The sequence below is a fragment of the Gekko japonicus genome, unplaced genomic scaffold (genome assembly GCF_001447785.1).
Source record: "Gekko japonicus isolate JY-2015 unplaced genomic scaffold, Gekko_japonicus_V1.1 scaffold525, whole genome shotgun sequence".
NCBI classification, from domain to species: domain Eukaryota; kingdom Metazoa; phylum Chordata; class Lepidosauria; order Squamata; family Gekkonidae; genus Gekko; species Gekko japonicus.
In genome coordinates this window covers 535,958-561,471 of record NW_015163620.1, presented here as the reverse complement: position 1 = coordinate 561,471, position 25,514 = coordinate 535,958, and the positions used below count along the sequence as shown (strand labels likewise).

Here is a 25,514-nt window from a genome sequence, read left to right as displayed (position 1 = left end):
GCAATTTTTTGAAAAAAGAAACTAAAATTTATATACAAAAAAACCCACACACACAAAACACGAATCGAGATATTTTTTTTAAATAAAAGGTAACCTTATTCAAACAGGAATGAACTTTTCTGTATATTATTATACAAAGAAGATCCTCACTAGACCATAAGGCCGTGTGTTGACTTTGTTCAGGAGGAAGAGCTGAGGTGACAGGAGGTTAGAAGAGAATGCCTCTGACATTGGATGGAAGGGGACGGAGAGAAGGGAGGAGGGCTGGTCTGTGCACTTCCCCCGCCGGTCGGTCAGTCTTCTTCCCCTCCTCAAGAAGCTGCATGTGGCCTCCTTGCAGCGCCCCTCTCCCCTCGAGGGCTCCCAGAAGATTTAAACTAAGTGGCGATTGAGTCTCAAGGGCGAGGGGAGGGCCACTTCCTGGCGCGGCCGGTTTCCCAAAGCATTCCTGGGCTGCTACTTCTCCACCACCTCCTCCCCGCTGGGCACTTTGCGGTCTTCCGAAGAGATACTGTCCACGATCGAGGAGAGACAACGGAGGCTGCTGGAAGCCGAAAGAGTTACCACAAATGCAAACAGGGCCACCCAACTGCAGCTGGGCAAGCAGAGCATTCAATTGCAAAGAAATGGCGGGGCGGGGGGGGGGGGGGGGGGGGGGGAAGGCGAGGCACCCGTCCGGCCGGGTTACCCACAAAGCCCACGCCGTCTAGCCGACCACAGTTCTATGTGGTTGGCCGCAAGTGCCGCCGATATCCACCATGAAGCTGGCTCGCAAAGTGCTGGCCACGTTACCTGGTCGGTTGGCTTTCCCGTCAAATGGGTGAAGTTGCAGTCCCCGACCCAAACACTCTGCAAGGCCCTACACCGCTGAAGTCAGCAGGACTACTTTGAGAACTGTGGCCAAGAACCCACCCCATCATGCCAGTCTGTTTGTTTGGGGAGGGAGGGCATTAAAGTCACAGCTGACTTATGGCGACCCCGTAGGGCTTTCAAGGCAAGAGACGGACAGAGGTGGTTTTGCTACTGTCTGCCTCCGCAGGACGACCCCGGTATTCCTTGGAGGTCACCCGTTGACACACCCAAGTACTAACCCTGGCCAGCCCTGCTTAGCTTCCCAGATCGGGCTAGCAGAATAAAATAGGAGTCCAGGGGCGCCCTTGAGATTTGCATTTAATGTAGATTCAGATGTGTGGCCAGCCGTGTTGGTCTGAAGCAGCAGAACAAAGTCTGAGTCCAAGGGCACCTTTAAGACCAACAGAGTTTTCTTCAAGGTATAAGCTTTCGTGTGCACGCACACTGCGTCATTTAAACTCAGAATTAAATTTTGCTGATCTTAAAGGTGCCGCTGAACTCAAACTTCGTTATGCATTTAATGTGTATACTTATTTAAAAGTTTTATTTAAAAGTTTGTTAAACAGTTGAAATTGCTATGTGTTCAATGTATACACTTATTTACAGTTTAAATCACTAATGCGTTTTAAATTTAAGATTACATACTTTTACGTTTGCTTGTCTCAAGTTTGTTACCCTTGACGTTTCCACGGGACTCCTGTTTCATTCTGCTACGCGGTGGCGAGAGCGTTCCGCCTTCCCAGAGAGAAAGCTGGGGGGGGGGGGGCTGCCCCCCCCCGGGCAGCTCACGTGACACAGCCCTCCCCTTGTTTGCTCCGGAGTAGCGAGGCGAAATGGGGCGGCTACTCCAGACGGGCGGGGGGGTCAATGGCCCAGCCCGGCTCGTGTCTTGCAAGGGGCTCCGTCCGAGTCCCACCGAGAGGCTTTCGCCTCCGAGACCTTGTGGGCGCGCGGGAGGGGGCGCTCCGCAGGGTCAGCCGGCTTCAGCGGACAGCGCGCAACGCTCAGCCCGGTCTTGGAAGCCACGAGGAGCGCCGTCCCTTCCCGCGGCAAACGCCGAAAGGCGCGAGGGCGAAGCTCGACGGGAGGGGAGCCCTGAGCGGACCGCAGAAAAGGCCGGGCCCGGCGCTCGCCACCCTCCGGGTCCCGCCCGCCCGCCCGCGTTACCTTCCTTGGGGCTGAGGGGCCGCGCCCTGGAATGCTCCGAGCCGCTTGGCCAGTCGGCGCCGCAGGTGCTCAGGAAGTCGGGAGGGGTGGAGGGAGGGGGAGGGGGCGTCCCCTCTGGCCCGCCCCGGCCGGCCCCTTCTCCGGCGCGGAGGGAGGCGGCCGGGGTGGCGTCGGGCGGCAGGGGCAGAGGCAGGGGCGGCGGCGGCGCTTACGTGTCCCGGCTTGGGGCTGAAGGCGTCGGCGGCGGCGTCGGGGGTGAGGAGGAGCTGTTCCTGGCGCTTCTCCTGCTGGTCGAGGCGGTGGAGGAGGTCCTGGAGGCGCTCGATGTAGCTGATGGCGCTGCGCAGGATCTCCACCTTGGGCAGGCGCTGGTTGGGGTTGGCCACCGTCCGCCTCTTGAGGGCCTCGAAGGCCTCGTTGATCTTCTTCAGGCGCCGCCGCTCCCGCAGCGTGGCCGCCTTGCGCCGGTCGGTGGGCGCCGCTTTCCGCTTGCAGGTCTTGCAGGCCCAGATGAGGCACTGGCCCGGGCAGTGGGGCGCCTGCAGGCCCGGCGGCGCCAGGAGGTGCTGCTCCTCCCCGCCGCTGCTGCTCTCCCCCCCGCCGCCGCCGCCGCCGCCCTCCGGGGCCAGCTGGTCCGGGCAGGAGGAGGGCGAGAGGGTGCCGTCGCTGCCCGGGTAGAGCGGCGAGCCCTCGGCCATGTCCAGCGGCTGCAGGCCGCCATTCTCCCCGTCCAAGTAGAAGAAATAGGAGCCGGATTCGAAAAGGTCCATCATCCTGCGCTGGCCCGTCGCCTCTGCGCCGCCGCCGCCGCCGCCGCCTCCGGGAGGTGGGTGAGGAGGGGCTCCCCGAACAAGCCCCCGGAGAGATGCGGCCCGACGGCGGAATTTAATTAGCGCGGTGACATCAGGGGCCCCGGCCGCTTTATATATAGTAGGCGCTGAAACTCTATCCAACGTGGAGCTGTCGTGGTGCATCACCCTCCAGCGGCCCGGCCAACCAGCCTCCTCCTGGGTGCTGCTGGCCCGACACCACCATCTCCCAGAGTTAGAAGGGGGGAAAGAAAGGAAAAGGCACCCCTCCGACCCAGACTTCAAGATCCATGAGGGGCAGCGGAAAGAGAGAATGACAAAGTTCAGCCCATGTGGATTATTTGCGGTCCAGTATGTGTGTGAGATGGGGGCGGTTGGTTTCAGGCCAAAATACTAGGGCTTAGAATGAAAATCCCCTTTCCCTTCCCCCATCTGGACTAAGTATAGAACTCCGAGGGTATACTACATAGGCTGTAATGATTATATTTGCAAACATCTCTCTGCCTGTGTTTTTTTTTTTAACATGCCTTTCCTGTGAGTGACCCAAATCCATCAGGCCCTGCCCAGGGGTATAAAGTGACACAAGCACTGTTGTAGCCTGAACTTCTAGGGAATGCTGCCAAAGGGAAGAGCTCCAGCTTCAGCCTGTAGTGGTGACAAGAGGCCATCTGGGCCTGTCATAAGTGAAACTGTATTCCTGGCATCTTTGAGATGGTGCCTTACTTTCCTTTCTAACTGTGCTCTGCTTCTGAGCCTTCATGTCCAAGCCACAAGATGGGATCGGCATGCTGTGGATTTGTATGGAGTAGTGTTGGGATTCTTAATTCAAGGTCGATGGTTGTATTGCAAACACAGGAGCCACACTTAGTAAAAGAAAAATATCTTTACTATAAAAACAACATAAAACATGGGTATGGTACTTTGGATAAAAGAAATAAAATAAAAGGTTACATGCTTGTAGTTACTCTCAGTAATGTAGCTAACAGCTACATCTTTCTATCTCTCTTGGCTTCTAGAAGAGAACTACCTCTTTGGTTCACACAAAGGGCCATAAACTTGTGAATACATTAATGCTAGATCAAAGCATTTCTACAAACAAGATGTTAGTTGACCAATACAAAGGTTACAGGTCACTTCATTAGGCTAAACAACTCCCACAAACTTTCCCGCTGTTGAATACATTATGTAAGGTAACATCCTGTTTCCTAACAAACAACATTAAACTCTGTAATGACTGAAGTGTAAGCAACTTGCAGTTCCAACAAGTAGATCTTTACCTCTTTCACCATCTGTCAAAGCAGTCATAGAATTGTTCCAGCATGTATCCATCTTGCAATTCAACCCATACTTATTGTGCAACTATGAGCGGCTTGCAAGTGGCCATTTACCACGTGGTCACCACTCGTAAACCACATGCATCCATGCTTCACTGCTATGCAGGCATTTACCTGGGGTGGCAAGAAAACTGTATAACATTCTTCCCTCATCCCCTAGCAGATAAATTAAGCAGGTGCTCAACACAGTCAGCTACGAAAACGGTGGGGAGATATTGTACATGAATCCATGAGGAGTTCTTCTGTCTTTGTTATTTGGCAGAAGCATGATTGCCTCTCCACCATGCCTAAGTAAGCATCTGCACAAGGATTTTCAGTCAAATGATAGAAGTAATTTGGAAAGCATAGGATCGTGGTGGCTGAAGAGTTCCTCATGTTGGCAGTTTTAGTGAAAGCAATGACTTAGTGTGAAGCAGCCATGAAAAGGACAGTCTCCACATCAGGAATTGTTAGAGAAAGGATTGGAAATTTTAAAAAGATCATATCACAATGCCAGGGTATAATTCGTTACAATTTACAGATTTATACCATGTTTGGAATACTTCACACTACCGCAGACCAACATGGCTGCCCTCTGAAACTAACTAAGGGCAATCACTGCCACGAGTTGTAATGGACAGCAGCAACTTGCTTACATGACCTTAAAAGGGAACTATAAAAATTTAAGGAGGACAGGTCTGTCAACAGCTTTAACCTGATGGCTAAATGAAACCTCCACAATCAGAGGAAGTGTACCTATGGAGATAAATTACTGGTGGGGGAGAGCAGGGAAAGACTGTTTGCTTTTATGTGTTGCTTTCAACAGGGATCTTGACTGGCCTCTGTTGGAAATAGGATGCAAGACTTGGTGAACGTCTGGACTGAACCAGCAGGGCTCATTACTTTCTGGTAACAGAAGTCAGAGCTTATACTACGAATATCTTGTTGGTCTTGAAGCTGCTACTGGACGTGAATCTAGCTCTTCTTCTGCAGACCCACACAGCTACCCTCTGAAGCTATTTTCTGATGATAGGAGATGGTCTGAGAATTCTGTTTGCTTTGATATGCCCATTCAAACATGAAAGTTATCTCTAGATTTTTCAGACATTAAATGATCAATGTACATGTGAACCAGCCTTTTTTTTGGTGAAGTACATGCAGTGTGTTGTACCCAACCAGCAAAAGTAAGTTAAGTTTTGTATCATTCTACAGATTTTAAATCTGTTGTGGATGTCCTGTCTATAGTTTTGAAAACATGGTTGAAGTTGGAAAAATTCATTTTTAAAACATTGTTTCCCTATACGAAGAACAAAGGGATGGTCTGTTTTCCTATTATTATTATTATTTTTAAAAAGATATATACAAACTATTACTGTATTGGAATTCTTCCCTGGCCATTTGTTTTTACTAACTGGATACCAATTATACTGGTTTTCCCCACATCTCAAAGGCAATAGGCAAGAATCTGGCAGGACATCAAGAGTTAATTTTAGGAAGTTACCACTGCTGGTTGATCTTGGATTATCAGCAGTGTTCCCTCTAAGATGAGCTAGTGTGAGTTAGCTCACAGTTTTTGAGCCTCCAGCTCACACATTTTTGTCTTAGCTCAGGAAGGATGGCTCCAAAGTGAACTAATTTATGCAGTAGCCAAATCGCTCACTCACAACTTTAATGCCAGTAGCTCACAAAGTAGAATTTTTGCTCACAAGACTCCATAGCTTAGAGGGAGCATTGGTTACCAATAGTGTGATTTTGAACAGTGGGCAAGGAGGTTTTGGTACCTGTACAAGCTCAGACAACGCTCTTAGGCAGCTGGATCACACAAAGATACATTCGTTTTAACAGTGCAAGCCTGACTTCAATGTATTTAGAATGCTCCCTCTAAGCTGTGGAGTCCTGTGAGCAAAAATTCTACTTAGTGAGCTACTGGCAGTAAAGTTGTGAGCAAGCGATTTGGCTACTGCATAAATTAGTTTGTTCTGGAGCCATCCTTCCTGAGCTAAGACAAAAATGTGCGATCTAGAGGCTAAAAAACTGTGAGCTAGCTCACATTAACTCAGCTTAGAGGGCACACTGGAAGGGAGTATGTCTGCTTAGGGACTGCATAGTAAATCTCCTTGCCCAACAGCATTGGATACTAGAGGGTACACATTCAAGCTGTGCAGTGGAAACTGACCCTGAGTACAGTGAGGACATCATCACTGAACATAAGATTTTGCTTGATTCAATAGAAAATTCTGTTCCGATAACACCTTCCACTTACTTTTTTAAATGTGGTTCGGTTGGAGGGGGTAGATATATTGGATAGGATACTTCATCACTAAGTGGACTTGGTACATATTTATTGGAACTGACTTACAGTTACTAAAGTTCTGGCATGAATTGGATCATTGTATTTTATTTTGTGCAGATTTATATTATTTTTTCTTTCTGTCCTATGTGTAGCTAAAGATGTCAAAGATGTTTATACCTCAACACTGGAATTCTATCTGCTTTGCTGTTACTGAAGAGGGGACCTCAGGGTGTAAGAAAAAATGTCTTATAATAGGAGAAATAGCCCTGAAGCTTACACTTTTATTTTGCAAAAAATTATGGATTTATCTCAAAGCTCATGTCTGTTCCATTAATTCTGAACTGGTCTACCCTTTTCTCTCATCCTTTACACACACACACAGCGTTTTTGTTTTTCTTCATACTGGTTTGGTCCTTCCTGCTTCCTAGCTAGCAAACTAGCTTATGATCTAATTTGTAGGTTGGGAGCTGGGATCTTGTTTTTGTTATTTATTTTGTGTACCGTGCAGATGATAAAAATGCAAAAGAAATAAAAATGAATAAAATTTTTATGTGGAAGAAGAGATTACGCAGAGTGATTTTTTCGTTAAAGTAATCAGTGCAAGTTAGACATGTGTGCTGTACATCTCCAAGTATCATATTTTACATCCTTCCTCAACCATTCACTGATGCAGAGTGTTGTGTGGACTGTCACTCGGCACATTTTCTTGGGGACATCACACCATATTAATTTCTATTTATACATGAAAGTTCTATAGTTGTTGTTCTAGCACCTCTATGCTTAATTTTAACAAGAAGTATCATTACAAGGCCTGGTTCAACATGCAGAAGTCAAAAAGCTTCCTTCAGCATCTAAACATGATGGTCTGGAAATAAGGATAGGTTGCTTACCTGTAACTGTTGTTTTTTATGTTGTTAGTCTGTTCATCCACCTTGATGGGCTTTGTGCCTGCGCTGAACATCAGTTTGGAAACTTCTGGAGATAGCATTTAGGTATTAAAAATCATCTCCTTTCATAGACACAGCTTCATAAGAACATAAGAACCCCCTAGATTAGACCAGTGGTCCATCTTGTCCAGCATCTTGTTTCACAAAGCAGCCAACCAGTTGTCCTGGACAGCCAACAACAGTGCACAGAGGCTGAGGCTTCCTCCTGATGTTGCCTCCCAGCACTTATACGGATGTGCCCTTCAGTCACCATGGCTATAGCCACTGATGGACCTCTTCTCCATGGTTTTGTCCGACTCCCTTTTAAAACTCTCTATACTCATAGCCATGACTACCTCCTCTGGTGGTGAATTACTTGTTGTGTAAAGAAGTATTTCCTTTTGTTTGTTCTGAATATATTTGTCAACAATTTATTTCCCTGAGTTTCTAGTATTATGGGAGGAGAAAAAGAAAAATCTTCCTCTATCTGCTTTCTCCATGCCATGCATAATTTTACAAACCTCTATGATGTCTCTCCTTAGCTGTCTTCTTGGAGAAGAGGCAAGGGAAAAGTGTAAAGAGAGCAAATGGTGAATAATGCAATAATGAAACACAAGCATGATGTCATCCTACTGACTTGAGACAGCCAATAAATGTAGAGCAAGGATAGGGAGATGGACATTGTGATGACTTTGATGTCATACTGCACATGACATACTGCGTAGTGCTGCATGTTATGTGGCAGAAGAGGAGAAACTAGAAACCACTGTTTTCAGTAACGGCCTGATGTTTAGTAATTTATAATTTTTTGTTCTCACAGAGCAGGATACATGCGGGATGACAAGACTTGTACAAAAGCAAACATTGAGTCAACAGAAGCAACACCAGCTCAAGAAAACCAGAAGGGCAATTGGTTTAAACATCAAACAATATTGTAATACCATTATTATTTCACAGCAACATTGTCCAAAGGACTGGACTTAAATGTCTCTACAAAGTTTGGAAACTACTATATGAATCCCACCCAAATTTACATTTTTTTTTGCCTTAAAGACAAATTCTACAATAAGGATCCATGATAATAGGCTTAAAAAGATTTTGTTTGGCAATTAAAGCACTTGATTGGGACCCACCATATGGGAACTATGCAATCTCTTTGAATATTTGCAGTTCAACAATCAAGTAATAACCAAACCAGTGGAGTAAAAATGCTAGTGACACATATACTAAAAGAAACTGATTTGATGCAAAGCAAATATTACCCTCCTTCTGTAGACAATCACACAAGCCTCATTGCTAATATGCAGTAGATGGCACAAGGAGAGTGAGCAACCACAAGGGACAACCATGAGTATGACACTGTTCTTTTCCTAATCATCCCCCAAATATAGAAATATTTTTATAACTCAAATTGAAGGGTACCTTTAAAATCATTATTATTTTTAAGCGCTATATCAGAGGTATTTTGAAGATTTTTTTTAAAAGATTCCCACACAGAGTCTAGATTCTTGAAATTATTTCTCAGTGGAGCCTCTGCTTGGCCAGCGGAAGGTCCCAGGTCCACTCCCCAGCATCTCCAGTTCAAAGGATGAGGTAGCAGGTGATATGAAAGACCTCTATCAGAGACCTTGGAGAGCTGCTACCAGTATAAGCAAGCTTCATTTGTCTATGTGACAGGGGCTTGGAGATAAGTCTCCAACAAATCCACCTAGCAAATAATCTTTCCTGAATGATAATCCTGAATGTGTTCATTTGGAACCTCTTCTTTTTATTCTTTATTCAAGCCATTTTAGATCAAGAAGGGCCCTCCAAACTCTGCTCCCTTCCTTGGGGACTATGTCTACTTTGCACCATTGGATTAAAGGATTTTACTTACAAGAGTCAAGACTGAGAGTAAAGAGCTACCTGGGGAGCTAACAGCTCATGGTTTCGCTACTTCTACAGTTTACCACTCAGGCCCTTCGAATGAGATGATTTGCGAGGCAGCCACTAGGAAATCTGTCCATATGTATACCTGGCACTACTATATAGACAAGTTAACATCCTTGGACATCTCCTTCAAGAGGAAGGTCTTTCAGCAGATGGTGGCCAACCAGGGGAATGGTCCTGTCCTAGGATGCACAGCTTTTCTATATCTCAGCAGTCTAGACTGCAGCATCCCAGGAGCCACTGGAAATATTTCCTTCACTTACCATGAATTTCCCTTCTTGGTAGTTCCAGGGTGTTGCAGTCCCCTGTCCCACATTTGGAGGTACAGAAGCTACTGAACTGTCTTCACCAGAGAATCTGGGTGACTTCCTTTGAAAGGTATGCACATTCACGGCAAGCCTGAACAGTTTGAACCTAGAGGAATGTCCTTTTTCTCATCCTTGGTCTTGTTCTGAGTATTAGTTTGATGCATTCATTACCCAAATATTATATTAATACTGGGACACTTATAGTTTCTTGTTCATCTGAATTAGTTTTGACAGGGGCTTGGTCAGGTAAGAAGAAGCCTCTCTTACTGAAGTAAAATGTAGCTAGAATGGTGGTAGTGGAAAGAATCTCTGTGTATATACCACATTACTAGGCCCTGGTTCTGTGTGGTCTTTAAGGCAACTAAGGAACAACATGGTGGAGATTTATAAAATTATGCATTTTGGAGAAAGTGGACAGAAAGAACTTTTTATCATCATCATCAAGTTTATTGTATTAGCCATTGGCCATAACAAAACATAAATACAAACACAATCCTTATACATCACATTAAGTTATCCCTTCACTAACTTGCGCTGAATCCTAGCCTTAATCTTATCTTTTTTGCCGCCAAAGCAAACAGGGACATTCTGCTGGTAACATATACGTCCATATCAGAGAGCAAAAAAACAACCAACTCCTGTTTTGAGAATCCATTGTGCAAAGGTAAAATAGGGTATATAAATCTCTGCCTAAGTGATTCGTGCAATGAGCATCTCAGTAAATAGTGCTCAATATCATCCACTTCACCCAAACCACATTGGCAGATACTTAATGCAACAGGTAAACTCATAAAACGACCATCACAGACCATTGAAGGAATGGCATGGAATCTGAGGGCTGTAAATGCCCTTCTTAAGTCAAGATTGGTTAGTTTCTCTAAATAGCCAGTCCTACAGTGATCTCTGTTAAAGATCTTAAACAGAGGGGCCGTTCGGCAACTTGCCGCTGCATGAAGGTTCAAAAGGCCATCCTTATGAAATACCCATTCCTTCAATTTGGACGTTTGATTATCATTATCCGCTTCTCGGCCTTTTGGCTAAGATCAAGTGTATTTCTTGTACTCGCTGCCGCCAGTAGCGACAGCAAGGCTCGTGCCACCCTTTCCTTAAATGGGAGAAACTCCAACCCATGAATTTGTGTCTCAGAGTGCAGGTGCGCATCCCCACTTCTCTCCCGAAGCATTTAAAGGGACCCTTTAAATGCTTTTGGGGGAGAAGCAGAGTCTGCATGCAAATTTCAGTGCCTCCCCTTTTAAAAAAGCCCCCCCAAATTAAAAAAATCTTGGCTACGGGCCTCCCTTATTCCCTAAGTGTGCCTGTGAAAGCCATGCCTCCTTTCACATCCAACAGAAGTTGATTATTTATGTTATGTTGATAATATCGCCACAGTTGTTATTAGGGTTAAAAAAAGTTATCACACCAAAGGCTATTATTTAAATGGCACTCTCTTTTTGCAGTTTATTCTTGAGTATATCTGAGTGTGGGCTGTTAAACCTTCATTAGCATTTCTCTTGCCCTGCTGAAATCAGAAGAGGTGCTGGCATTGCTGAGGGATGGGATGTTAGCTTAGTAGTCCATATAAAACAAAATGGCTAGGGCCCCTGCTGCGTCTATTTTGCCATGAGAATTTGCAGTGCTAAAACCCGAGCCTGGCGACCACAAGAGGGTTGGGGCAGGGACATGAACAGTGTTGGCACAAACATGAAGAAGAAGAGGAGGAGGAGGAGGAGGCTGGATACCCAAAGGAGTCTCAGAGCAGCTTACAAACTCCTTTCCCTTCCCCTCCCCACACCAGACACCCTGTGAGGTAGGCGGGGCTGAGAGAGCTCTGACACAAACTGCTCTTTTTCAAGAACAGCTGTGCCAGAACTATGGCTTGCCCAAGGTCACCCAGCAGCTATATGTGGAAGAGTGGGGAATGAAACCCAGTTTTCCCAGATTAGAGTCCACGCACTTAAGCACTACACCAAACATGATGATGTCACTTCCAGGGAAAACCTGGAAGTGACAATGGGTACCTCTAGGAATCTCTGGAAAATCTATTGTAAACCCATAGAGTTTCTGGTGATAACTAGAGCTACACTATTTCACTTCCAGATGTTTTACCAGAAGTGACAGAGCACTGCACTTGACGCTGACTTTTTTCTCCTGCTACCCACTGCTCAGAGCAACAGCTGGCAGTGGAATCTGGAGAGGGAGGGGATCCCTCGCTACCATGGCTGGCTCCACAGCCCTAGTTCTTGAGCTATCATTGGGCCCGAAGAACTGCCTCAGAAGTTTACTTAATCCCCAACCTCCATTTCAGAAATTTCTGTCATATGCTTGCATCAATTTCCCAAGAATATCTACATCTCTTAAAAGAGGCTTGTCATGTTCTGATGTAGATCTGTATTTTTGTGGGTTTTTAAGAGGGGAGAAAACAGAAGTCTCTTTCTCGTATAGTTTTGAACAGGCTTTGATAATAGGATGAAGCCCTAACATATATTTGCGCATGTAGACACCAGCAAGAAAAGCTTTGAATGTTTCATTAGGCGTTTCCTGGTGTGTGTGTGTTTTTTTCTCCTCTGGGAAAACATTTTGTTGGATGTCGGCTTGTAAATTCCCACCATAAAAATCATCCAGACTCATGAATTAGCGGAGGCTTGTTTGAAGTGCTTAAATGTTGTAGACATTTATCTAGCCATCAACATATATTAAAGCCATTTACAAGGATTCTGTCATACTGCACGATCACAGTGGCCTGTCACAACTGGGCCTGCTTGAAACATGAGGCTCAGCATGTGAGGGAAATGTATTTGTGTGCTAGCATCCCATGCACTCAGTGCCTTATTTAAAAGGTTTGCTTCACCTGTAGCCAGGGGCCATTTCGTAGAAAAAGAGGTGCAGGAGCTCATTAGCATAACTCATTAGCATACGCCACACCCCCTGACATCATCGGAAGTGTGTCAGAAGGCAACACTCAGCACTCAGGCTCCACTGGACTGTTTTGGATTGCTAGCTATTGGGAGGGGGAATGCAGATCTGTCCTCGCAGAGGAGGGAGAGCTTGTACCTGAATAAAACTTGGTCTTAAAGGTGCCACTGGACTGTTTTGGACCGGGCTGCCGGGGGGAGCTCTGCAACTTACCTGGCTGCTTCTTGCTCTGACTGAGGGCTGCTGGGAGCAGGGGGTGGGGCTCGTTGCATGTGCCCGCCCCCTGGGCTCTTTACTGCCGGAGCTCCACTCCTGTGCGCTCCTGCAGGAAATGACCCCTGCCTGTAGCTCTGTCATGGATCTGGAATGTGTGGGCGTTTTTTCTCCTCCTTGTTCTCAGCTCTACCCTGTTCAGCCACTGTGCGCTATCTCATGTCTGATCTTGTAGTCTCCAGCTGCACTTACTTGGTGGGACTGGCGTGCCACGTGCCAGGCACACAGCACAACGGGAACACAGAGGGCCATCTCACCACTATAAGAACCAAAAATTAGCCCTTGGAAGCCGCCGTGCTGCCACCTCCACTTCCCCCACTTTCCCTGAGAAAAGGGACGGCCCAAAGGGAGGGAAGGGGGAAAGATGAAGCAGGAGCCCGGCCCGAGTGGCCGGCGAGGGACGCAGGAGAGACGTGCTCGAGCACAGCTGCGCAGTGCATGGAAAGGCCTGACCTTACCAGAGGAAAGATGCCCAGAGGCATCACAGACGCGGTCGTTCGCTCAGGCAGCTGCACCGGAAATAGCCCCGCCCCTAGATAGAGCAGTTAGGGAAGAGAATCATGGGGAAACTCAGGTGGGTGGGACCAAGGGAGAGAGGTCCTATGGGGAAAGCAGACGAGGTGAGTGGCGGGTCACGGGAGCAATAGAATCACTAAAGAGAGAAAGGGGAGGGATAACAGAGAGTAAGGAAGGGATAAAAGGAGAGAAGCAGAAGAAAGTCGGGGAGGATGTCAGTGGCAACTGGCTGGGAGATAACAGAGAGACAACGTAAAGCAGCAGTTGACCCGAGGAAGAAGGCTCTGGCAGTGGTGAAACGTCAGACCTATTCCATATCTGAGACCTTCGCTTCTCTCCTAAATCCTTTGCCAGTACGGCCGGCAGTCCTCTAGTGGCTGGGGCTCCACCAGGGCAGGACAGCTGGGAATGCAACGGCTTTTTGCTATGATTGCTGGTTTGCTTGCTTTGCCGCCGATGCCTCCGTCGCCTGGCTGGAGTGGCCGCGGGGGAGTCTGGAGTCGGGCGGCCGCTGGTGGGAGCCGCGGGTGCCCGGGCCGAGATTGGGGGGGCAAGGCGGGCGACAGAAGGCCGATGCCTCCGTCGCCCGGCCCTCTACAGAATCCACCCCCCAAACCTCCAGGTATTTCCCTCCTTAGAGCTGGCAACCCTACATTCCCCTCAGTGCCTGTTGGTAGGCAACTAAGCTTGGTCCTGTCACCTACTTTGGCCTTTGGGAGAAAACACATTGGGGCCAATCCTGATAGGGTTGCCAACTCCAGATGGGAAATTCCTGGAGACTTGAGGGATGGAGCCTGAAGAGGGTGAGGTTTGAGGAGGGGTGGGACCTCAGACAGGTACACTGCCATAGACTCCACCCTCCAAACCAGTCAGTCCCACATAGGGAACCATTGTTGCCAATCTCCAGGTGAGGGCTGGAGAGCACTCAGTATTACAACTGCTCTGCAGAAGGGAGGGCAGAAGTCAGCTGAAGTCAAAGGGGCAGATAATGGTAGGTTGGTGGCTAGCTGGGAAGGAGATGGGGTTGCCAACTACATGCTGACAAATTCCTGGGGATTTGAGGGGTGGAGCCTGGAGAGGGTGGGGTTTGCAGAGGGGTGGGACCTCAGACAGGTAGAATGCCATAGACTCCACCCTCCAAACCAGCCATTTTGTCCTGGGTAACAATTGTTGCCAATCTCCAGGTGAGGGCTACAGATTACTCACAATTACAACTGCTCTTCAGGTAGCAGAGATCAGTTCCTCTGGAGAAAACAGTGGACTCTGTCATTATACCCTGCTGAGGTCACCACAGCAAATTGACACTGTTTGTCCAAAGCCTGAGCACTGCCCCAGAGCCTCTTTCTAGATCCCGTTGTATTGCTTTCACAACGGGCTTTACTGCTAGTTCTCTCATAAAGTGGGATCGCATCAGCTTCGCCCCCTAATTGGTCAAAGCCCTTTGGAAGTACCTCCATACTTAGTTTCTGGACTTTTGTAGTCCATTTGGGTCTCCTATGCAGTGGGACATTCCCATCAAGAGTGTCCAAAGCCCTGGTTATTTCTTTCGGGCCACCCAGAGTGACCCTCAGTGGCTTATGGTCACTGTGTATGGACTCAATCACCTCAAGAGAGAGAATTTGCTCCAACAAATCCCCCGAAACTACCACAAAATCTATAGTACTTCTTCTCAGGCCAGAGAAATAGGTATAATTCCCCTCTGAAGCGTCCCACCTTGTGCCATTCAGCACCAGTAGATTAAACATTGAGAGGGTCTCCAAAAATCTCCTACCAGATCTATTGATGACGGGGTCCTGGAGAATTCGTCCTATCGCTAGGATATTCCCATCAGGACACCCTCCATCCTCCTGATCCGGAGTTGAAGAACCTATCCTGGCGTTAAAGTCCCCTCCTAAGATTAGCTGTGCGCCTGGATACTGTACCGCTAGAACTGGATACCGTACCGCCAGAACTTTTTATCTTTTTTGCATCATCTTAAAACGTGAGGACACTTGGTAAAAGTGATTGGAAGGAGATTCAAGACTGGAAAGAACTTCTTCACACAATGGTAACTAATGTATGAATTCCCAGTCACCAGATGTAGTAGTAACTACTAGCTTCATGCCTCTAAGACCTGATTAGACAAATTCATGGAGGATAGGTTTGCTAAAAGCTATTAGCCATAATTATGGTGCTGGAGAAGACCCTTGAGAGTCTGTTGGACTGCAAGGAGATCAAATCAGTCAATCCTAAAAGAAATCAACCCTGATTGTTTCCTGGAAGGTCAGATACTGAAGATGAAGCTCAAATACTTTGGCCACCAAAGGATAAGGGAGCACTCATTGCAGAAGACCCTGATGCCGGGAAAGATTGAAGGTAAAAGAAGAAGAGGACGACAAAGGATGAGATGGTTAGACAGTGTTGTCAATGCAATGAACATGAAGTTGAGGGTCAGAAAATCAAATCTGATTACTAATTTTCCATTTTATTTGTTTTAGAAAGGTATTTTATATTTTACAGCCTCCTTTTCTTTGGCTGTGTGTTTCTAATTATTATTGCTGCCCTTTGAGCAGAAATGGACTTTAGTGTTCATATCGGTTACAGTCCCCTCTCATCTTCATGAGATGCAACCTTGCTATCTAAATAGACACTTCTGCTTCAAAATAGTATGGTTGGATTTTATTACCATTCTCACACTGGGTGGTTATGATACATAGTTCTAAGTGTCAGATACTTTCATGCCTGTGTCACGGTCTACAGTGACAAATAGCCACCACTGCACAAACACAGTTATTCTACCACATTTGGGTGAAAGGATGGCAACAGCATTGCTAGTCAAAATCAAACTTCCTTAAAGACTGAACAGCAGTTTAAAATAAAATGCTGTAATTAGCGAGAGCATGGTATTTAATTTTTTTATTCATGAGTGATCCAAGCCATTTGCATGTAGAAGTACAGTATGCAGCCAGTGTCGCTGCTGTATCAATGACATATGATTATGAGGATACACTATGCACAGATTTGCACTGTAAGCCTTGCACTTATGTCCTTTAAGGTAATTGAGACAGAAGCTGCTTCTGGATAGGGTTGTTTTTTTCTGCTGAGCCCATTGGAGGCTGTAGCTGAGTGGGCCTTGGAGTTCCCAAGGTTATTAGTTCTTGGGGACTTCAACGTCCATGCTGATGTAGCTGCAACATCCAGTCAGGCTTCATACCTGGTGTCTTCCATGGCAGCATGGGGCTCACCCAATTCGTATCAGGTCCCACATATCAAGCAGGCCACACGTTTAAGGTGTAAGGTTTTGGTATTGACCTACAAGGCCTTGAGTGGTCAGGGACCAACATATCTATGGGACCGTCTTCTCCGTTATGTCCCTGGAAGAGCATTACACTCCTCAGATAACAACTTGCTAGTGTCCCCGGCCCTAAAGCTATCCAGCTGTCCTCGACCAGGGCCAGGGCCTTTTCATTCCTGGCTCCACCCTGGTGGAATTCTCTGCCAAAGACCATCAGGGCCCTGCGGGACCTTATACAATTCTGCAGGGCCGGTAAGGCAGAGATGTTCTGCCAGGTCTTTGGTTGAGGACAGCACCCTTCCTGCCCCAGCTGCTTTCCATATGTGTTTTACCCTCATCCCCCCCTGCCCGCAGAGTGGCCAGCAGTCTGTAATGGGATAAATTGATATACACCATCTTTTTGATTGAAATATCTCATTAATGCTGTAATTGTTTTATCTTGATGTTTTTATGAATTATGTACATCGCCCAGAGCCCTGTATTGCAGGGATTGGGCAATTAACAAATTTAACATATAAAATAAATAAATAAATAAAATGGTGGAAATCAGAGAGGGGCAGCACATATCTCAAAGAGGGCTATACCACAAAATGCCCCCTGTTGGTATGGGTTTAACCTGATGTGAATATGACATCACTTCAAGCTTTGTTTGTAATTGACTGTTTTATTCTGTTTTTAGCAGTTGTATCATGGCATATGCCTCTTGTTAGCCACCCTGAGCCCGTTTGGGGAGGGCGGGATATAAATAAATAAATAAATAAGCTTATTAACGTTCAGTTACTCCGTATTTAGAGGAAACTATGGGACCAGTCATATCATATACATAATCAGTAGCATTACACAATGAAGGGTGCATCTTTCAACAAGTCAGTAATGGAGAAGAACATTTCTTGTTCAGCTAGTCAGGCTCTTCATAGCACCGATCACACCCAACATGTCTGGAATGAGCATTGGGGACCCTTGGTAATGGGTCAAATAGGCCAGGAGATTACAATCAGACAGAAGAACTTTCATTTTGCTCTTGGCAACTCTGTGTAGCATTTTCCATAGGTGAAGGCTGGACAACTGAATTTGCATAAATTTGTTATCAGCAGTTTTTCTTCCAGGTCACTGCAAAGCACACAAATTTATATTTTCACTTTCCATTTTAAGAATCCTATGGAAGCTTCCCATTTCTCCATTTTTGTGGCACACTAGTTGCAATTTGGGCTGTAGTGGCAGAGTGAGCTTCTGTCTCTGGTCCCAGCTCCTGCCAACCTAGCAGTTCAAAAGCAAGAAATTGCAAGTAGATAAATAGGTACCGCTTCGGTGGGAAGGTAACAGTGTTCCATGCGCCTCGGCGTCTAGTCATGCTGGCCACATGACCACGGAAATGTCTTTGGACAGCGCTGGCTCTTCGGCTTGGAAACGGAGATGAGCACCGCATCCCTAGAGTCAGATTTGACTGGCTTTCAAGCAAGGGAAACCTTTACTTCTACTTGAAGACAAATATTTGGGTTATGATAACCTGATGTGATCACATTGTTAATGTACACCTTCCAGCTGTGTACATTAGCAATGGGTAGAAGTATAAGTGAGCAAGTAGCTGGGCTGGAGCAAGTAGCTGGGCTAGAATTTTTAATATTAATTAATCCTTCCTGCATTAAGTTTTCACAGTCCTGATGCCTGTAAGTCACTTCCATCTAGAGAAAAATGGAAAGAGAAAGAAAGGCTAGAAAGCAAGAGAGGAAGACAGAGAAAGTAATGAGAGTGATGCTAGATGCTTAAAGGGAAGCATAGTATATACAGACCAAACCATACATTGTGTAATATCTGTATCTTCTTTTTAAAGCTTCAAAACCACAGGACCCCTTCAACTCAATATTAGAGCCATTGTGTTAAAAGGTTGTGCATGTTAACACTTCCTCTCTCCTGCACCTTCTTTTTCCACAACTCAAACTGCCACCCCCCCCAAACTAGAAAATACAATGAGAATATTTGTGTGGGAAGACAATAGCCCGTATTCTCTAGAACATCCTAAAGTAGAATTGTTGAAATATTGAGAGGATATTCTGAAGATACGATTTCTGGTGAAAAGTCACATACATGAGAAACAGGCTCCTCCCCCCCCCTACTTCCCCACACCATCATGGTGCTTGGGAAAGACCTCAGCAGAGCCAGGACAGCCCCCGTGTGTGTGTGTGGGGGAAAGTCTGGATTTTCCCTGTCTCGCCCAGAGGGTGCAATTTCCTGTTCTCCTGTCACCATGGTGGCCATTTTCCCAACTGTGCTTTTTACTTTTTATTATTTGTTATTTTTAATCAGTCATAGACATAGGGATATAACAGTATATAACAGTATATTGGTAGGTCAATTGTGTATGTGTTAAGTGCTGTCAAGTCACTTCTGACCTATTAATTAATGACCTCCAAAACATCTTACCATCTTACCATTAACAACCTTGCTTAGGTCTTGCAAACTGTGGGCCCTGGATTGCTTGCTTGAGTCAATCCCTCTCAAGTTGTGTCTTCCTCTTTTTCTGCTGCCTTCAGTTTTTCCTAGCAAAGGAGTTCCTGCTACAAAAAAACCCCTGGGTTTTGACAACAAACAGGGTAAACAGGATAAGAAGCAAAAGGTGGGTGTGGCTGGATGACCACACTTCTGGTAACATGGGGGTGTGGCCTAATATGCTAATGAGCTGTGTCATCAGGGGTGCTAATGAGTTCCTGCTGGGCTTTTTCTACAAAAAGAGCCCTGACAGTGACTGTTGTCATCTCATAATATAGCCTCAGTTTGCTCATTATAGCTTTTGCTTGGAACCCCCTCCCCAAAGTGGAGGGGGGGAGAGAGAAGAGGGCCACCAGAGAGAACATGTGAGGGGAAAAAATGCCATGTGTAAACCTCATTGTCTCTGCAGTATCTCGGCAGCCACAGGAAAGTGCTGTGCACATCAGTATTTGCATAGGCGTGTATTACAGGCAAACAAGCCTCCTCTGGTTGTTTGTAATGCTGCAGAGTTGAGATCCTTGAGACTCTCAGATCTATGCAAGGATTGCATGATTAACCCTGCACAGATCCTGGCAGCTGTGCCTGAGTATATTTCTGCACTAATGTAAGAGCAGAATAGTAGGGGGCTGCCTAAGGGGATGTGGAGTAGATTCAAACTGTGCTGACAGAAAAGTGGTGGTCTTATAAATGGCAACCTCATCTCCTCAGTGTGCATTGCTAAGGAAAGAACTCCTTAGATCTCACACACTGCACTGCTCCCTAAAAGCCCATCTTGTGCTCACACAGAAAAACAGAAAGCTTTTTTTACAAAGGGCTTCTGGGAAGAAACTGGTCTTGTTAAGCAGCAGGGATGACCTTGGATATGACCTATATTAGCTCCCATAGTTGTTGGAACTCCTTGCACAGCTGCAGAGCTGTTTCAAGGCTGCCAGGGTCATCAGAATAGTGTACTCTGCTGTGGTATATGTAACTAATGTAAGTATGGATACAAGCAGTGCAAGTAACTAGGATAACTGGAGTTGACTCAGTCTAAGATGGCCTTTCTCATCAGGGGGTCCGTGTTTCTGCTGCACACAATGGCTTTCTGGGACTTTTAAAGTTTGCCTTTCTTATCACAGTTCTTGAAATCACAAAGCTTGCTTGTTCTGGGTTTTCTAATTACAGAACCAGTGATGCTTCCAAATCACTGTGATGACTATCTCAATGGGCTCATCCTAAGATTTATTTTTGATAGTTACCATTATAATAGCCAAGGTTTGGCTCCTGTGCCAATAAACAAAACCATACAACAGGCGCAGCAACAGCTACAATTTAGTTCAGCAAACCTTTGAGAAACCTTGGGCGCAGAAACAAACTTATTTTTTAAAAATACCAATTTAAGGATAAAGCATCACACCCAAGTTAATAGTCATGCCTGCATACTTAAAGACAAACTTCCAAACAATTGTGCATAATATTGCAGCATTAAACATCTCTAATATCACCCAACAGCATACATTATTCTTGAGTCTAAGAATTTCTCTGCACAAACCTTTGCGAAGCTCAAGATTACACCAGTGCATAACCTGAGCCACTTACCTGAATCCAAACAAGAGTTGTCACAATATTGTGAGATTGATAAAGTCTAGATAGAATCTTCTCAATAACAAAAACTTTGAAATCAGTGAGTTGATGATGTTTGTCAACAAAATGTGTTACCATCAATTGTTATACTTTACGACATCATGCACTGAATTGTTATACTTCAACTGGTATGCTTTACTGTATCATGCACTATATATATAGGGACTGTTTGCACTTGTATGCACTGTAATGTTTGCACTGTATATATTAACAATTTGGTTTTACACAGTCAAATATAATTCCCCCCCTTTTTTGTATGGCCTGTGGTACGCAGTACCTTTTATGGTTCCCTACAGAGGTCTCTCCTCTTTTTCACTCTTTTTCCTTATGGAATAAGGAGAAGCAGCAAGCTGAAAGAAATTAGCACCGTGGCTTCCAGACCAGACTAGTGAAACACTAGCTGCTCACATACCAGTTTTTGGAAACCTGAGGTCTCACTCTCTATTATGCCCATGTTATTCCAAAATGAAATGTCTAAGACCTGAGCACAATCCTTTCATTTTGTTTCAGCTCAAACCTCAATTTTTCTTTTTCTTCCCCTGACATCTTTGCTCATCTTCATGGTTAAATTGCCACCAATAAAAGCCCGGATTAATGTAATGCACTTGTTCCATACACTTTTATTCCAAAATACTTTCCAGCTTTCAGTAAAGTGTATTATCAGTTGGTTCTGACTTTCACTGAAGGGTTTCTTAGATGACAAAGGAACTGATTTTACCCAGCCTCTGGAAAATGTACCTTTTCAGCTATGTGTGTTTGGGGTATGTGTGTGAGAGAGATATTCACCATGGGGAGCCTGATATATTTCAGCAGTGTGACACAGCCAATCAAAGAAGCATCTGCATGAGGTTTTCTTTGGGGATTGGATGTGCTTACTCCAGGCATCCGATCCCCATAGTCATAGGTTTTCAGCCTCTTTCCATCTGCATCAAATTAGCACAATGGTGGAGGGGATGTAGGTTTAACACATGGCTGTCCTGGGCTGTAGACTACCTTTGTTGTTTGGGAAACTTCTGAACTTCCAGCCTGATGCTAAAGTACCGAAATAGAAATGTTAAAGTAGCTCCCATGTGGATGCCAAGGGCTGCGGATGCTGTTATTAACATGACAAAAATACATTTGTTACATTTTACTTGTTCAATGATTCTTTTAAAATGGTTGTTTAATGATGAGCACTGATTGGTCTGGGACTAATCCAGCAGGGTGTGCCCGTGGTGGGTTTTCGTGTGTTCTCTCACACATTTCCATTAATTTTCAATTGTCTGCCAATCAGTTAATTTACCATTTTGTAGTCTGTGGGATGCCCTGTGATTTGCTATACACTGTTGAAAGAGGATAGGGGGTTGGATCCAGCCAGCTTTTTCACCCAATCTCACTCAGTTCCCATCCTTACTACAGCCCTTGTTGCACATACCTTTTGTCCATGCAGGTCCCATAATCCCAAGCATAGACTTTTGGGTGGCCAAGGGGACCCCTTCCTCCCTGGTTCTCCCACAGAAGAGTTGGTTGGATCCAATCCATGGTTTATCTTAAGGACAGTTGTAACAGTGTTAGAATGTGAAATGTATTAATACTGCACTGAACACCCCCCCCCCCAAAGTGCTGTATTTGGTACAGCACTTCAGGATAATAAAACTGCATCATTCAAGTCTTGTGTTTCAAGGCCAGGGCTCAGCTGTAGAACATGTGAAGAAATAGAAGGGAAGGGAAGGGAAGAAGAAGAGTTGGCTTTTATGCCCCTCTTTTCTCTACCCAAAGGAGTCTTAAAGCAGCTTACAATCTCCTTCCCTTCCGCTCCCCACAACACACACCATGTGAGGTAGGTGGGGCTGAGAGAGCTCTGAGATAATTGCTCTTGAGAGAACAGCTCTGAGAGAACTGTGACTGACCCAAGGTCATCCAGCTGGCTTCATGTGGAGGAGTGGGGAGTCAAACCTGGTTCTCTAGTTAGAGTCCACCACTCTTAATCACTACACCACATGGGCTATCCAAATGTCTTTGAGCAGATTGTCTTGCCTATCACCTTTGAACAGCCACACTTATCTTGAATCAAGGATGAGGGTTTTCATATCTGGAGCATAACTTAGGCTAAGTTATTGCCCCCTCTCATTTTAGAAACTAAACCAGAGACAGCGCTTATTGTTGTGCTTTATTAAATGAATCCATTTCCCCCCTACTTATTTCATATTATGCTCCAGAATCAAACTTCAAAAATATTTTCTCACTTGTCTTTGGAAACGGATGAACTTTGAATGTGTTTCCTGGAAAAAGGAAAACAGATCATAGTGCTGCTGAGTATCAGTGAAACAGATCATAATGCTGCTGAGTGTCATGTTCTATTAATAAACCATTATTTCTTTGCTGCTAAGAACTAATGCAGACTATGAAAATCATGAGGTTTATGATAGGTTTCTGCTAAGCGCGACTTCGTTCTTGGAGAGACAGTGCCTCTCTTTTTCAATATGCATTCTTCATATCTTTTCCCAGTGATCAAATTCTTTGGCAATTGACAATTGTCTATTTTAACACTTGTTCATTATTTTTCTTTCAGCTGAACTATTCTCCTTCTTTCAGCTGTTGTAGCAGTATTTACTTTTATAAGATCTGCTTCCAAGAGTATGCTAGACATTTCCTCTTTGTTCAGAAAACCATGTAACAGAAAAGCCTAAAGTATTTCATAGATCCATTAGAGCAGCCTTGTTTCCAGAAACAGGAAGAACCTGGAACACAGTCTGTCATATCTCCAGCAATGGGAGTGCACTCTCAGTTTGAACATGTTTGGCTTCATATTGAGGCACTATGATTCTCTCCTAGAAGCAGAGGAAAGCATTTCTCTATAGCCAGAACTTTCATACAATCAAAGCTGGGGAAGGATCCATAGCCTGCAACACAGTCTACAATGCTGAAGAGTAGCATTTAGAACTGCCTGGGGAGCAGCTGGGTGCCCTATGAAGAGGCAAACTAATCTCTGTCCTTTGAGGTCTGGCATTGAAAGCAGGTTCCAAGGCTGATACTTGGCTTGAATTGTTGTGTACCCAGAGAAACTGTGCACACGGTCGGGTCCACACGTGGCCATGCGAATGGCCCAAGCTTCACTTCCAGAGACAATAGCCTGAACGGATCCTAGGGCACACCTATTGGATGGCTAGGATCCAAGAACTGACCTATGGGACTTGGGTGCACTGTGAATATCCTATCATGGGTATGGGTGTGTGTTTGGGTGTGGTTTGCTATGGGGATATAAGCCGGCCTCTAGCCAGGCTACTTTATCTCAAGTTCTTTTGTATATAATAAAGTATGAGCTGAAATCACTCCTCCATGCATCAGTCTCAGTACTTTATATTGGTGATGAAGATGGGATCCCGTTGAGCGAACCTGACGATTCAACCAGCCAAGCACCGAGCACCGCCCCATCGGACGCTGCTCCACCCCGCATTGCTCACGAGCAGCACCGCACCGTGCACTGCTCCCCAGGGCATCACTCCCCACTTCACCAATTGTCATGGCTGTCGCTCCAGGACACCTCAAAGTCTTCGACCCCACAAACCCTGAGTTCTGGGAATCATGGGTAGACCAACTGACCAGCTTCTTCTCCTACCATGAGGTCACCGACGCAGGCAAGAAATGGGCCTTACTCCTCTGCACATGTGGGGTGGCCACCATACGCCTGGCCACGAGCCTCCTGGTGCCGAAGAAACTAACGGAGAACACATGAGATCATCGAGGCCCTCACAAAGTACTACATGCTGAAGCCCACCAAGCGCGCCTCCAGAGGATTTCCAAGTGCACCTCCAGAGGCCCAGTGAAACGGCCTCCTGTTGGAATTGCAAGTTGCTTACACTTCAGCCATTACAGAGTTAAATGTTGTTTGTTAGCAAACAGGATGTTATGTTACATAATGTATTCAATGGCGGGAAAGTTTGTGGGAGTTGTTTATCCTAATGAAGTGACCTGTAACCTTTGTATTGGTCAACTAACAACTTGTTTGTACAAATGCTTTGATCTAGCATTAATGTATTCACAAGTTTATGGCCCTTTGTGTGAACCAAAGAGGTAGTTCTCTTCTAGAAGCCAAGAGAGATAGAAAGATGTAGCTGTTAGCATATATTACTGAGAGTAACTGCAAGCATGTAACTTTTTATTTTATTTCTTTTATCCAAAGTACCATACCCATGTTTTATTTTGCATTCATGGCCGAACTCTGTCAGCAGGCGGTGGACTGTGAGTTCACGAAGGTAGAGGAAAACATCCTTACCCAATTCGTTGCCTTCAAGACACCAAACTCCGCCGTAAACTTGTAGGTACCGCAGACCTCAAGTTAGATGTAGCCCTCCAGATGGCCACCGCGTTCAAGGGCTCACATTGCAACCGTCCACCATTTTTAACAAACCACGTGTTCCCAGCCGTGGCGTCCAACAACTTGGATGAAGAAGAAGACTTGCTCATTCGCTAGCCCACCATCGGTAGCGACCAGACACCATGACAAGTCTACTGCCCAAGTGCTGTGTGCCAGCTGCGGAGACGCACACGAACACTGGACGTGCCGTTTCCGCGACGCCGTCTGCCGAACATGCAGGAAGCAAGGCCACATCACCTGCACCTGCTGCTCCGACAGTGCCTGGAAGAAGACGTCCACTCACCAGGAGGACCTGGACCTGCACACGCTGACTGTCAACCACCAGCAGCACCAGGTACTGAATTTGCCCCCTGAAGCACCTAACAAAATCCCCCTGTCATATGGAACTGGACACAGGCTCCTCATTTCCAGCGAAATGAAGTTGTAAAGTAGAAGTGTGAGGAGCTTCTTTTCACATGCCTGTCCTCATTGAGC

At 45.7% G+C, this 25,514-nt stretch overlaps 1 protein-coding gene across 1 annotated transcript; it reads right to left on the bottom strand.

Annotated features, from left to right (window-relative positions):
- Positions 1–200: 200 nt before the first annotated feature.
- On the bottom strand, positions 201–3,115 carry MYF6 (myogenic factor 6). The gene is made up of 2 exons (XM_015407448.1): positions 2,020–3,115; positions 201–589 (listed from the first exon to the last, which is right to left on the bottom strand). The coding sequence occupies exons 1-2, from the start codon at positions 2,991–2,993 to the stop codon at positions 457–459; spliced, it is 1,107 nt and encodes a 368-aa protein (XP_015262934.1). The 5' UTR covers positions 2,994–3,115; the 3' UTR covers positions 201–456.
- Positions 3,116–25,514: the final 22,399 nt, after the last annotated feature.

Coding starts and splice junctions, on each gene's coding strand:
- MYF6 (XM_015407448.1), bottom strand. CDS start 2,993: ATGCACCACGACAGCTCCACGTTGGATAGAGTTTCAGCGCCTACTATA. Junction 590..2,019: donor GCCCCTCAGCCCCAAGGAAG/GTAACGCGGGCG, acceptor GCCCAGCTGCAG/TTGGGTGGCCCTGTTTGCAT.